General features: G+C 40.4%; 2 protein-coding genes across 2 annotated transcripts in view; one reads left to right on the top strand and one right to left on the bottom strand.

Annotated features, from left to right (window-relative positions):
- Positions 1-1,137: 1,137 nt before the first annotated feature.
- Positions 1,138-15,220, bottom strand: part of LOC111345821 (G patch domain-containing protein 2) — an 83,892-nt gene continuing 69,809 nt past the window's right edge. Inside the window, exon 7 of the mRNA XM_088745311.1 lies at positions 1,138-1,552. Within this exon, the coding sequence (XP_088601437.1) occupies positions 1,374-1,552 (179 nt within the window). The 3' untranslated portion in view covers positions 1,138-1,373. The remainder of the gene's footprint in view (positions 1,553-15,220) is intronic.
- On the top strand, positions 2,141-13,740 carry LOC148716126 (uncharacterized). The gene is made up of 9 exons (XM_088745300.1): positions 2,141-2,387; positions 3,663-3,811; positions 4,662-5,051; positions 6,063-6,101; positions 6,994-7,387; positions 8,130-8,329; positions 8,898-9,147; positions 9,319-9,518; positions 10,706-13,740. The coding sequence occupies exons 1-9, from the start codon at positions 2,219-2,221 to the stop codon at positions 13,241-13,243; spliced, it is 4,329 nt and encodes a 1,442-aa protein (XP_088601426.1). The 5' UTR covers positions 2,141-2,218; the 3' UTR covers positions 13,244-13,740.

Genomic DNA, 15,220 nt, shown 5'->3' with positions numbered 1-15,220 from the left:
AATTGATTGCTTACGCCTTTACACTCTTGCATTGATAGGCATATTTTCCCCTATATTCTCTATACATTTTCTAAGGTGCCAACAAGAAAAATTTGTTTAACAATCAAGAGCTTCTTCTGAATCAGTTGGTGATCATTGCCTTTACTTTCGTGACCTCAGCGTACCGGCTATTGAGTTATGGATGCACACGGGAGGTGTAGTCGCTACTTCACAATTTATTGCTAAGCTCTAAACAATCGATTTATGATTCGAATATGTACGAGCTTTAGGGAATCCGCAGTAAGGTTAAATGAAAAACTACAAGAAAAAAAACACGCCCGACTCATTCATTTCACGTATTTTCTCAGCCCGCTATGCCTTATGGGAGGCACAGGTCTTCCAACACTAGAACAAAAAATTCTTTTTTTATGTTCAACGAAAGGTAACAACAGGAGGTTGCTAAGCACGAGAGAAGCGAAAGAGTCGCGCGAGGCGATAGCCGAAAGGAACTCTAGCTTCTTGAGTGCTTAACAAACCTCAATAGTGTACACTGTGGCGTGTACCATTTGTTTTATGACATAACATTGATACATTGTAGTAAAAGAGTTTTCTTTTGTTTAAAAAATCTTACGTGACCAGAAAAAACGAGCGCGCGCGGAAAACTAGTCTTTGCATTTGCTCACGTCTTCAGTTTACACCCACGGGCATATGGGGACACTGAATTGACCAATCAGAGCGTGCACTTTACTTTGGTTATGTTATGTTTCATTCAGGGGTGATATCGCAAGAAAATAGATGCTGGTCACTCGGAGAAGTTAAAGGAGTACAGCTACTACCAAAGTTCGTCCAGTATCGTTAGCCCTTCGTCAGAGCGAATGATTCGCTCTAACGAGGGGCTAACGCTCGAAACGTCAGCTTTTTAACTCTTTACGGTGGCCAATTTACAATTTCAACTTAGTTGATATAACCAAATCACCTTGTTACCCCCAACGACACAGCACCAAAGTTTCTTTAGAAACTTTCGCCCTTTATTCATCAGTCTTGGAGCTCTTTTTTGCTGGCTCGTTGTGTTGAATGACAACAGTCACAAAAATTTCAAGGGGACAAAACGTGTCAGCTGAAGAACAAACGAAAAACTCTTTCTACGTGGAGATGACATTACATGTGGACGCCAATCAAGGTAACTTTATTTAAGACAATGTCTAAATCATTAAAAGTTAACCATAAAATTATATTTACATTGTCAAATTTCTGCACTTCTCTCTCTCCATAAAACGCATCCAAAACTCAAATTCAAAGTTCCTCTAAACACATATCATTTAATACCGATGGGCTTTGAAGAAACGTATTTAAAAAAAACTTGTTCTCTTTACAAAAGTAGATTTTGTTTCATTTTACGAAGGCCATGGGTGGCCTAGTCCCAGTCCTTTGGGTCTCAAATATGCCCTCACTGGGTCCTGGATTCCACTTCTGTCAGCTCCGAGTCCAGTCCCTGGTGTCCAACCCATGACGCGCAACATCTGGTTTCCAATGTTGGATGAAGGTATTGGATTAGCTTCCCCTCCAACTGTTGCTGTAGAAACAGAAGTCAGAAAACCCTTAGTAATGGATAAATAATAGATAAATAGATAGATAGATAGATAGAAACTTTATTAATGTGTCAAGGAACCTTCTAGTATGGGAGATATCCCATACTAATATGGGGACACAAATAAAATGGATAAACATTACTTACAAAGAATATTACTTACTTGAGAATAAAATTAAGTCATATCATGCTTGAAAACAAATATGAAATGAATTAAGAATTACATAGAGCATAGCCCCTGCAGCAATCATCTAATAGATAGCTGAGGTCACGCTTACGTATGCAGTTTTTGAAACTAGCTAACTAGCTAACTAACTAGCTAGCTAATATTATATTTTATTATAACTAACTAAACTAGCTAATATTGTATCAATATTGTTGAGAAAAATTCTGTTTTGGTCACTCAAGGAGTTTAAGGGTTAAGGAAAATAGTTTACCATTAGCTTCTCTAAATACTACAGAAGGAATAATTTGGCTTTAGATACCATCAACTGCTACAGAAGGAATAATTTGGCTTCAGATACCATCAACACATTTGCTCCACTGATTTTTGTTGTTGTTTGTCATTGCTTGGAAATTTTAAAATTTTAGAATTCATTGTCAGTAGTAACTCTTTGTTGTTTTTCAATCTTGTATGTGAAACAGCTAATTATGTGCACTTATGCCTCAAATAATAATCATCTTTCAGGATCCCCATTTTGGTGTCTATTAGACATTGTTCCAATCAAGAACGAGAAAGGCAATGTGGTGCTTTTTCTCGCTTCACATAAAGATATCACTAAGAGGAAGATAAGTGGAGAAGTTCCTGAACAGGATGTGGGTATGAAAACTATACACCAGTGCAAGAGCCTCTTCAAATGAAACTGGTCTCCCCTGGCCAGAATATACCTCATAAAAATTTTTTATTTTTTTTCGTAATAGAGCTACTGAGACCTCACAAAGTGGGTAGAGGGGGAGGGGGGGGTGATGGACAACATAAATTTTCCAGGAAGAACACCCAAGCACCATTGGTCAGAGAAATACAAAAAGGTCACAGTTACCTCAACCAAAGTCGAATTTCTGATGGTAAATAATAACCGTTCTGAAATGTAAGAGTGATAATGGGGCTGAAAATGTATGGAGTAAAGGATGGAAAAAGTTTACTTCTCTAACTTAGCCACACCGTTTACTGGGTTTAATGAAGAGGCCCTTGATACTTGGCTATACCACCGGTATATAAGAGCATGCACATAACGAAAAGGTTGGCGGGAACTGTTAATCAAAGTGGAAGCCGTTTACTTAGACGTAATTACTTAACGGGAAAGGAAAGAGCATGATTCAAAAGTTATCTGCAGTTACTTTCGCTCTTAGAGATAAATCTCAGTGCTCGTCTTCCTTAATCCGGACAAAACCATTTAGCTATGCACTCGTCAGATAACTGTTTTGGTTGGTCATGTTGGAGATTGTTAATACATATAAACCTTTGAGCCACCAAAATATACTACATAGAGATGATACTTGCCTAATCACTAGGATCGTGACTTCTAGAATCTCTCAGAGTACGTCCAGTCCAAATGTAACTCTAATACCCCATTCACATCAAAGCCTAAACATGCTTTAAAGCTGTTTTGTTAAACATGGTTTAACACAACAGCTCCATAGAAACTGCTCAAATCAATATTTGGTTGACTTCAAATGTGGCACATTGAAAATACAATTTAGCAATTGCTTGAATCTTGTGGAAAATTTAGTTTTTCAGTTCTCTGCTTCTGATTTTTATTCAGTTAAACCTGGTTTAACTAAACAAGTTTTCTGGTGTGAATGGGGTATAAGTTTATCGGCTCTTTTGTCTGCCATGATGGTTTTGTGGAAACTCCGCTGACAAGCTTATTTTTACGCAAAGATAAACTCCGACCGGACTTAAATCGGATTGGACAGGATTTGGTCTGGTTTCGAAATTTTTTAATCGGCTCCGTCTCACATATAATCCAATCAAACAGACAGTGGCTCCTCAAAATTAAACAGAAACTTCGTTATTCGCCGGGATTCTAAGATCAGATGAAAATATCACTGACTTTTTTTTTTTGTTCATGTGTTTGTTTGTTCGCTTCTTCAGCTTCTATTTCGGGTGGGACTGAAAAGCTGAGCAGATCTCGTTCCAGAAAATTCAGCAGAGATGTTCTTCTTCACTTGTCAAGGCAATACGCGCAGAGTGCTGGTCCTGCAAACAAAGCGAATCCACGAAGACCCATCAAGAGAGCCCGAGTGGGTAGAGAACAATTACCGCTAGTAAATAACTATTTTTAGTATATACTAAAACAGTGGATAGCGTTGAAGGCGCGCTCTGATTGGCTAGTCAAACTCCGAATATCCTTTGCTATTTACCTCCGAGCAACTCGGGAAAAAATGGCGTCCCGGTTTGCATCCGTGACAAGCGAAGAATTCACTCAAATTAACGACGGTGGTGTATATTATCTCACTGTTTTAGTATATACTAAAACAACTATTCACCTCGGTGTCGGTGGTTAGCGGTGGATATTTACCTCGCCGCTTCGCGGCTCGGTAAATATCCACCACTAACCACCTCCACTCTGGTGAATAGTTGTTAACTATCTGAGGTCAATGTCCAAGCTTTAGCGCGACGTGAGAATTGACCCACCAAAGAGAATGGGGGAGGGGGGGGGGGGGGAAGGGGTGAATGGGATCAAAGAAACACTTTGTACTTTTTCGGAAAGAAAGCGGTGGAGATAACATTACAACAGAAATATTCACCAAATGGAAGGGAATAAAGCAGTGACATCAGTAAAAGTAACAAAACGCATCTTTGAATAAGTCCGATACTACAAATGAAAAACTTAATTTCTTTAAAAAAAAATCTATTTGAATCAAGTATCTGAGCAACTGCGTACACGCCCCTCCCTTAACCCAACTATAGTCAACTGAAAACAAGCTGGGGTTAAAATTCGTGTTAGGGGAGGGGTAGGTGCGCAGTAGCTCTGGTACTAAAACTGGTCAGTCTCTTCAAAGCAAACTAATATGAATGCATAAGTTCTCTCACTGAGCACAAGCTTTCCGCCTTGTTCCGTTAGTAAACTTTTTAATTCTCTCCTTGCAGTCTTTTTCGTTTAATTCCGAGCGACTACCTCAATACAAGCGAGAAACTGACAAGAAATCAAAGTTTCTTTTTCTACACTACAGCAACACCAAAGGATTCTGGGATTGGTGGATACTCATCTTGACAACTTATATTGCAATCATGGTCCCTTATAATGTGGCCTTTCGGAGGAACGACCGGAAAAGGGACCTAATTATATTTGATATGGTTCTGGAATTATTTTTTATTATGGACATGGTGGTTCACTTTCGAACTTCCTTCGTGGACCCGAGCGGGCGGATTATATATGATCAGAAAAAAATAGCGATTCATTACCTTAAAGGATGGTTCGTTTTGGACTTTCTGGCAGCATTACCGTTCGAGGCTTTGTATTTTGTCAATCAAACTTGGGTAAGTAAACAATCATTGTCAGTTGATAACAATACCATGACCAAACAGGTGCGAAGGAAGCAACCTCCTTCCCTGAGCCAGGTCCTCTGCAAGCTACAGTCAAAAACAGCGTGAGTATTATCAAAAGCAAAAAGAGGAGAGATAAGAACTCAGGTGTAAAGCTCATGATTTATCAACGATAAAACAGCCTGTAAATAGAAATCCTTCTAACTATAGAGTGTTCTCAAGAAAAATGTCTGATTTCAGGACATGAGAGGTTCTGTCTTCTTTCTAAAACAACCGTTGTTCAAGATCTTTTGAAGACCAATGTTTGATTGAAGCAATAATTCAGTATAAACAACCTCCCACTCACCGCCCCTCCTCCTTCCCAAAGAAAAAAGGAAAAAAGAAAAAAGAAATTTTTTCCAGTTTAAGTAACTATTAATCGGTCGGCAGAGATTCACGTTGCGTGAACGACAGAGCGTTGCGTGACGATAGCAAACAACAGCTGCGTGTATCACATTGAAAATGCTTTTAAACAGGGTCCACCTAAACCAAAACGTGGCTTTCAGCAGTGGTCAAACAATACTGAATATTAACTAGGCAAAACTCACTTTAACTGTTGTTTCTTGTAAATGTAACTAGTATACAACTTGACTTTAAAAATTAATTGTTTCTAAAATCGGACTGACAAAGCTGTAAAAGCATTGCTATTGCTTTTAACCACCTAATAATACTCGAAACATGACCACAATTAGATGGAAATGTTCATCGTTCTCTCTGTTCATTTCAATTCACAACGTGCAACCTTGTTCCCAGGGCCTTTTCCCGCCCCGCCTCCAACTCCACCCCCAACTAAGGAAAAAGGCCCTGGGAACGAGGTTGCATAACGTGTTATTTTAATTCCACGAAATTGCACTACTGATCATCCTGGCTAATTACCCTTAATAGTCCATTTTAATACACTACTACATTGTTTCATTTAGCTATCTCTTTCTTTATATTCTTTTCCTTTCTCTTTTCATTATCTAGGCACATTCCATTGATAGAAAAGGCTCTTCATTCAACGAGGTACTGCTTAGATAAATTAAGAATATGTACATTTTATTTCAAGTCTAAAAGTTTCAGTTTTCGCTTTAAATTAGGGCTCTATTGACTAGGTTTTTTAAAATACGTGTAAACCTCTGTTGCCTTTTTCCTCTTAATCTGAATGTTTTCTACTTTTTCTGACTAAAAGTAGATTTTGATTAATTTCTCAATTTAACCTAATCGTGACAGTATTTTGGCTGACTCGTTCTCAGTCGTCACCAAAATGTGCGCGACAGTGACGTTGGGGTAGAAAGGGGTGACCGGAAAAAGGAGGAGAATCACTTTCACCTCATCGTGGCTGCACCATTGTTGCCTCCGCTTTGAAAGACGACTTGAGACAGGTCACCTCTCTTGGTAATTGCTCGCATTTCCCCATAAGGGATAAAGTAACCGTCGGTTTTCTCATCTCTGACTTTAAAACAAGCTCTAAAATTTGAATGACTCGTATATTAATCGATTAGGATCTTAAGTTGAATACTTGGGATCATTGTTATTAACTGAGCAACTGCACACCTACCTACCCATCCCCTAAACTAACAACAGACAATTGATAACAAGTTACGGTCAGCTCTAGTAATAACAAGTCAAAGTTTAAGTTCAGTTCGGGAAGGGGTAGGTGCGCAGTTGCAGTGCGTGCATTGATCCAATACTTGCTTCAGCGCGTTACGACTTTATTTATTTTTTTTTTCTTATTCAGTTTCCATAAGAATCTCGACCAGATCAAAGTTACAGCACAATAAAGTACAATTTTAAAAGTAAAAATATTAACAGATTGGCGGAAAGGTTTACCCTGTAAAATTCAGCCCATCAGAGTGAAAAATCTCTGAGTATCGATAAGGTCAAACGCTAACGGACTCTTTCTCTGAATCAACAGGGTTTTTTGATTCAACTTCTTAAATGCGGGCGCCTTCTTCGACTCTTTCGCGTGGTCCGTAAGCTCCACCGCTACACTGAATACAGTGCTATACTTTTGACTCTCCTTATGATAGCATTTGCAATGATGGCTCATTGGCTGGCCTGTATCTGGTATGTGATTGGTTTATCTGAAATCTCAGAAAATTCAACCGTAAGTTGGCTGTATGCGCTTGGCGAGGCAATCAACAAACCTTACGTGAATTTTACGGCGGAGACTGGACCCGACGAAGGGTCTGCTTACGTCACCGCTTTGTATTTTACGCTGACCAGTATGACCACGGTCGGATTTGGTAACGTGGCGGCAAATACGAATGGAGAAAAAGTGTTTGCTGTTGTTACAATGCTAATTGGAGGTTAGTTGTAAGTATAATAGTATACATCATGAAAACGAGGCAAGCGTGGGGAACGAAAAGCGTTAGAAAGGAGCAAGGATTACATTCCCTTTGTTTACTTCCTTTACCCACCCGTCTTTTTCTCGTCACTACTAATCGAGAGACGGGAATATACGACTTCCGCGAGCAAGCGCTGCCTGTGAAATAGAAGGAGGTTAATTATCCACTTATTTGTATAGGTAATCATAATATACTATTTCGAATCAGTTTGGAATGAAAACGCACCGCACGAGTCCGTGTAACTTTTTCAAAGGCTAAGATATCCTACAAGTTCGTAAGGCGAGCAAAGTTTGTAGTCTTTGAAAAAGTTAGACTGCTTCTAGGTAACAGACAGTTTATTTTCAACGTTTTGCATTCAATTTCAACCTTACGCGCTATAGTTTGCAATTGGCGTGCTCGCAACCAATAGAAAAACTGAAATGTTGTTTGCATGTTATAACTAACATTCTGAGAAGCATTCAAAAGCCGATGATGCCTCGCGAGCAGAAAACTGCATTCAAGTTCTAAAAGCAATATATTTATGGTTTGAACAAACTGGATGGGGATTAAAATCGAATGACTGAAAACTAGTGAACTTAGAGACCACGCGTAGTGGCTGTATTTCTCTTTTGCGTTAAGATTGCCCACCGTACGACGTGAAAACTTTAAACTCTCAGCTGTAATTAATCATAGATAAACGATAACCCCTTTATATTTTTTTCAGCATTGATGCATGCCGCCATATTTGGAAATGTAGCCGCTATCATTCAAAAGCTCTACGCCAATCGAGTTCGTTACCATTCCCGCGCGAACGAAATCAAACAGTTCATCCGAGTTCACAGAATTGATCAAGATTTAGCCAATAGGCTTGAAGATTATTTTCACACCACGTGGTCTCTTTCCGGAGGTGTCGATACCAGCGAGGTATGTAAAGAATGTTAAAAGACCTAGAGCAGTTATCAAGTCATATCCTCGTTTCATTCTCGTGTGTGGATAAAAAGTTTGGTTTAAATTTATTTTCTTTGTAAAAATTCAATTGCAGAAAGTGTTAAACAAAGCTAATTTTATAAATGCTGCTTCTAAAATTAAGCAACAAAACCAAAATCGCTATAATGATTATAAGTTTTTCAAGGTCGATCACATGTGTTATATCTTCATGCGATTAAGAGCATAGCTGACAATTTCTAGCCTGTTCCAGACATATAGCAAGTAAAACGCAGCGCTATAGTAAACGGTGGAATTATAGCGGAGGTAGGAAGAAACGAAAGAGGCTTGGGTCGAGTTTGGGTCCACGTGACCCGAGCCAAACCTCTCGTTTTTCGCTCTGCCGCTAATTATCGCGCCGTTTACTATTTCGCACGGATTTTGCACCGTTATACTTGCTGCCTGATGCCTCTGCTTTTCGTTGTTCACGTTTGTACTCTCTTTTTCAACTCAATATCTCTTTTGAGAAAGAAAAAGTACTTTTTGATTTTCTGCTGATTCTTCTCAGATTCTCACCACGTTTCCGGAAGAACTTCAGTCAGACGTGTGCATGCATCTGTACAAAGGCCTATTAGAGCTCAGCCCTTTTAACCAGGCCCCGCGCGGCTGTCTTAAAATGCTCTCGCCCCAGGTCCGTACCGTTTATGTTGGGCCAGGCGAGGTGCTTTTGGCTCAAAATGATGTCATCAACGCCATTTATTACATTGCTAACGGGTCAATGGAGGTGTTACAAGGAGAATCTGTGGCAGCCATTCTGGGTAAGTGTGACGATGCTTTACATAAATGCTGCTAGTAGATACACGAAAACGCTACTAAATGTCGATTAGCAAAGTGTTAAGAACTTTGTGAACAAAAGGCACACCAAAGAAACAAGCCAAGCCAATTCTACACGATTATAACCCTCTTACCAACATGTTTTCGTCATTTAGGAAAAGGAGATGTTTTTGGCGAGGACATTTCACGGAGAACTCCCGCCAAGAGAGCTAATGGTGACGTCAGGGCCCTGACGTATTGTGACGTGTACTTTATCACGCGTGAACGCTTGCAGAATGTTCTGCACTTTTACCAAGACTTCGCTTTTAAGTTCTCCGATCATCTTGAGCTTACGTACGACCTGGGAGCTAGTGAGGTAATGGTTGAATAAAATTTGTCCTTCTAAAACCAACTGCAAGTTAGTAGCGTACGTTTCCCCGCTTGTTAAGCAGTTTGCTTGATTATGATCTAAGTTTTGATTGGCTCCCTTTGATTGAATAAATTGTTCTGATTGGATGCTGCGATAGATTTGGTTTTGGTTTTTGAGCAATTTTGAATTGAGTGTCGAAAGTAATCTGTGATTGGTCCAGAAGACTTGCGCCACTCTCTCGACCAATCAGATGCAAAACTGACGCCAATCGCCCGCGTTTTCCCGCGCTTTGCGCAGTTCACTTGTTTTTAACTTTGATTTCTCATTGGCTCTTCGGGTCATTTTCCTTTCTTCTGATTGGCCGTTGTAACTACTTTGGTTTTGTTTTTTACGACACTGAATCGAAAAGCGCTCAAAAATGCAAACTACGTTGCGGGTCAAGCGACATCGATCTGGGTTTAGGCGGAAAAAGGTTTGCGCGTAAGAAATGTTGTGCTAATAGGCCATTTTACAGTTGTGTACTTAGTTGCCAAGCCTTTGATTCAGAGTGAGGCTGAAGGTGACCTTGTTGTGATAGAGACCTGTATCAACTTAGCATGATAACAAAGTGATTTACATTTGAAAGGCAGCAAGGTTTGTATCATAACAAGGTCACCCCTAGCCTCACTCCCATTCAAAGGCTTGGCAACCAAGCACACAACTGGAAAATGGACTATTATGAAAAATATCACTGACGTTTTGTTCGAGACTGATTCTTAAGGACCAGCCATTCTTTATCACTGGGGGGGAGAGGTCGGAGAATTTTGAGGGGATCACATGGTTTTCGTCGGGAACGGAGTGGAGATGAGTAGTCTCTCCCTATAGAGGGACTAATAAGGGGGATCATGAGAAAACTACAGAGCCTTAGGAAAGGATCAGGTGAATTTTATTTTGACACAACCAAAATCCTCCACGTGCCCCTCACCGCCCCCATTCCAGGCGTTAAACAATAACCGTTCCCTTAATTTTCTGATACTCTTTTGCTCCGTTTAATCCACATGAATTGTCTCGCATCATGCTGAAAATTCCTTGCAGTTCATTGTTCAACACTCTTGTACAAGTCTTAGCTGAGTGTTTGAGTGCGACACAGATCCTTGTAATTTTGAATCGTCATCGACTTTACAATGATGCGATTTCTTGTTTAATGCTTACAGAAAGATATCTGGCGAAGGGGAGGCTTGGACTCAATTTCAGAAGATGAAGAAGAGGACGACGAAGAAACGGAGACCAACGCCCTTGATGGCATGTTTAATCACGTGAACCACACCAATCATTCAAAAAATTCCTTTAGCAACGCAACACGGTTCAATAGGAGGCCTGGAAACAAACTGAATCTGTACAGAAAACCTAATCACTTAAAGCTTTCGGATTCATGGACTGGACTAATGAAAAATAACTCGACGGAATTGAAAAACCGATCAAATCACGTTGAAAAACAACCATTATGTGTTTCATCCCCTGAGGACGAAAAGTCAAGACCTCAATCTCCGCGATCTCTTGTACGACAGCTCGCCGTGGACGTAAATACGGGCTCAAAGAAAAGTAATGCATTGGACTCTTCTCCTGAGGAGAAATCTTCAAGTGAACCGTTTACTGATCCAAGTCTTGAGTGGGATCAAGAGAACTTTTCATTGAAAAGTGATGCAAATTCACCAGATGGTGAAAAGGATGGAGGCGAGAGCCTCGAAATGAAGAAACTAGGTACAAACAATTCGACCAGTTTGATAGAAGAAATTGATGAAGAGGGAGAAAATGATGAACGTGAGAAACTCCTTTTGCGACACTCGTTCTCTGAAGATGAATGCATCGATGCCAATTCACAGGCCAGTGATTCGCCTGTGTTGTCAAAAAAATGCAGCCAAAACTTTTTCACTCATCTTTCCTTGGGCTGCGAGGGGATCGACGGTTCTACATCGTTCTTAAACGGAGATCTCAATGCTGATAAAAAGAAGGAAGACACTAGTAATTATTATCCAAAAAGAATAACGGAGGAAGACGACAACGATTGTTATCCAAGAAGAATAACTAGAGAGAAAGACAATCCATGCAGTTTAAATGACAGTATTGGTGATATAACGAAGGGTTTGTACGATGATGTTTTCGACAGTTCGAGTGATCTCCGTAATGGAGAAACTCTGTTAGGTTTATATGACTACGGTATTGAAGACACTGCGGGAGGCCTATATGACGATGGTCATGGTAATTGTTACACCAATTTCGATACTACGTCTAGCATACCCAGACCTCCTCGTTATACACCAACCTTCAGTAGCCAAGACAGGACTTCCGGTCAAAGTACGGTTACTTCACCAGTGGAGAGTGTGCGTGGAAGTTGTAGAAGTGGTTTTTCTGAGCTCCCATTCAGAGAGAGCTTCGCAGATAGTCCAATCAGTCCATATGGAGAATCCAAAGGATTTTCATTTTCTTCCTATTGTGAAGGCACACGAGGAAGCCGTCAAAATTCCGCTGAAAGCTCCAGAAATTCTACCCAGTCGCGTGGATTTGAAATACCAAATAGTCCGCGAAATAAACTTAAGAGCACTGTTCCTGATTTTAGGGCACCAATTCCCTATGGCGGAAGCCTTAAAGATGGACAATCGGCTTCTCGCCCAGACCGTGGTCGAAATGGGGGCTTAAGGCGCACTTTAACTGAATTTAACTCGCCAAACAATTCCAACAGTTCTCTCAATGAGAAACCAGCACCACCAGGAAGGAGGAGGAAAGTTTCCGGGGCAATAAAACCCCCTGCGATATTTGCACCGCTTGTTACGAACGTAAGCAGTCCTTATAAGGACTTTATACCACCTGTGCGGGAGTCCGCGATCACGTGTGATTGTGAGGCCACGTACGGGCATGATATAACCTGTGAAAATCGGCAGTTAAGTCCAGATAGTGAAAATGATCGCTGTGAAGAAAGGAAAATCGACAATTTTGACACAGATAATACTGAGGACAGAGGAGAGAATTTCTTCAGAGATGCTGGAGATCTGATCGCCGAGAAACAACTCAGACGCCTAAGTGGCAGAGATAGCGACAATGTATTGAAGAAAAACTTGTCCATGTCTAGATCAACTCTGTCATCTCAAGCATCGATAACGAAAAGAGACCTCGAAAGCGATCCCTCCCAGAAAATTGACGACTCATCAATTGAATGCAACTCCGTCAAAGAGATTAGCGACGACTTTGGACAAAGGTTCTTGATCTCGTCCTATTCAAACATTAATCACCGACCCAGTCTTTCTGGGGCTTATTCGACCGAGTGCATTGAAAAGGAAGAGATCCCAGAGAGCGATGAGCAGGGGCAACTGTTTCGCCCAATGCGATCTAGCTTCTCAGAACCGCACTTAAGTCTAAGAACCCCGGCGCTGGAAGGAATTGTAGAGCACAGATTTCCCGAAGAGGAGCTACAGTTGGATCAAAACAGCCTAGAAACGCAAGATACAAATACTAGAAACCTGGAGGAAATTTTTAAAGATGTGTGCAGCACCAAAGAAGCCATAGAAAAATTGGAGTTGATTTTGAGCTCATCTGAAACAGATATCCATACAGATCTCGCGGACACGAAACAGACAGTTCAAAAACTAGATAGACAGGTATTGAACCTGAATAAAGAGGTGACATCTCTTAGCAGTGACGTAAAGATGATTTTGGAACTCTTAAAAAATTTGAAGAATGGCGAATCTGTTGCTTGATACAACATTAACTGAAAATAAGAAACAATAGCGTTCATGAAAGCTTCACGAAAGGACAAATCTGTGCGTGAATAAATACATAGATTTTGCAAAAAGTCAACTAGAAGAGAACACTACCACATAACTCTGCACATTACATTATGACCAGAGTTCTTGACGTCTACAGATGGCGTCATATTCTAAACCGGGCTTCTAATCGGTCATGTGCGTATGACGTCAACTCCGCCATATTGGTGTACCTGAACAATACAAGTTGACCATATTGGTGTACAAAGTCTTTAAATTCTTTGGAAGTTCAATAATCAACTATGCTGTCGGTCTTGTGGTAAATAATGACGCTGGAGGAACTTGTAAAATAACCCAAATTTTATAGATATGTATATTTTTTCACACACTCGCACATAGCATCCAACGATGATATTTTTATGTGTACCTACGAGGAGTGCAAAGCATTTAAAAAGTCTAGTTAGAATAAAATGACCAATGACTTAATACGATCATCATATCTGTTATTATCCGCGAGCGGGGAAATTTGAAATATTTTGCTCTGGCTTGCGTGACCCTGCATTTCCAGCTTCGAAAAAGTCTAACCTCCACCTTCCTCCCACTCGCTCCTCTTAGAGTAAGATTTAGGAAACTTGGCATATGAATGGACAAGATTTCGGGGGCAGACTTAATCTTGATCCGAGATCCAATCATGTAACTGAAATGTAGACCACCTAGCCATGAGAGGTCTAGATACTAGATTGGGGCAGACCCCAGCCGTAGTTCCCATCCCTTAAGTTCCCTCCCCCCTGCATTCGATGACAATGATATAGTTTCCATAAGCGGTACCATGTCGTCGGTACTCATAAAAAGAAACTAGACTGAGTTGGAATCCTTTGGCTGCCCACGCGAGCATCCTGTGGTAAAAGAATGTTCACCTAATGCGATAACAATGAATATCGATGGTATTCAATCGTTTCGTACCCACTGAAGACTTTTAATTTAACTAAATTTAGACGACTCGTAACCAGTTTGTGTCGGTTCGAACTCAACCTCCCGGTCGATTCGTACCCGTCCTCACATTCAGTGAAGATCATAACCAAGGATATCTCTCGAAATAACTTATGCGTGAATTCGGAAACTGATTTCGATCGCCGTTTGCGTACGTATGTCTTATTAGAAGTTTTGTTGTGTAGTATCGCTGAGTATTTTTACGAGTTGTTCCGTATTTTGACGTGCCCGTAGAGCGAGTCAAAATACAAACAACGAGTAAAAATACTCAGCGATACTCTGACACAACAAAACGTCTAATAAGAGATTTATTATCTAACAATCCAAATTGTTATTTCAGTGCGGGCGAATTTCGTGGATATTTCTGGAGTACAAATATCGCGTGATATTTGTACTCGTCTCGCGCGTTATTTGTACTCTACGAAGCACAATTGGTTAATAAATAAATATTATTAGACGTGTTGTTGTGTAGTATCGCTGAGTATTTTTACGAGTTGTGTCGTATTTTGACGAGCCCGTAGCGCGGGTCAAAATACAAATAACGAGTAAAAATACTCAGCGATACTACACAACAAAACCTCTAATAAGTTATTTATTATCAAACACGCCAAACTGTTGTTTCTGCAGGCGAATTTCGCGGATATTTATTTACGGGGAGTGCGTGACAGAAGTATGCGAAGCGGAACGGAATTGGCGCGTTGTTGTGCTGTTTCTATTTTCTTCATTAAATGAAGAAATTTTCTGGTCGTCAAGCTGTTTTTCTTCGTTCGATTCATCAAATGAACTTGGATCTATATTTGCCAGCCATTCTGACTCTTCGTCGTCGGAAATATGATTGAAATTGTCCGCCACTTTTTTTTTCCGTAGCTACAATCCAATTCTTCACTTGCGCGATGCGAGAAAACCAGTTTAACCGGTACTACAATAGACGAGTACAAATACCGCGTGACATTTGTACTCGTCTATGGCGTTATTCGTACT

The sequence above is a fragment of the Stylophora pistillata genome, chromosome 14 (genome assembly GCF_964205215.1).
Source record: "Stylophora pistillata chromosome 14, jaStyPist1.2, whole genome shotgun sequence".
Taxonomy (NCBI): Eukaryota; Metazoa; Cnidaria; class Anthozoa; order Scleractinia; family Pocilloporidae; genus Stylophora; species Stylophora pistillata.
The sequence above is the reverse complement of the archived record's forward strand: the minus strand, read 5'-3'. Positions and strand labels throughout refer to the sequence as shown.

Coding starts and splice junctions, on each gene's coding strand:
- LOC148716126 (XM_088745300.1), top strand. CDS start 2,219: ATGTGCACTTATGCCTCAAATAATAATCATCTTTCAGGATCCCCATTT. Junction 7,388..8,129: donor TGTTACAATGCTAATTGGAG/GTTAGTTGTAAG, acceptor TATTTTTTTCAG/CATTGATGCATGCCGCCATA. Junction 8,330..8,897: donor GAGGTGTCGATACCAGCGAG/GTATGTAAAGAA, acceptor GATTCTTCTCAG/ATTCTCACCACGTTTCCGGA.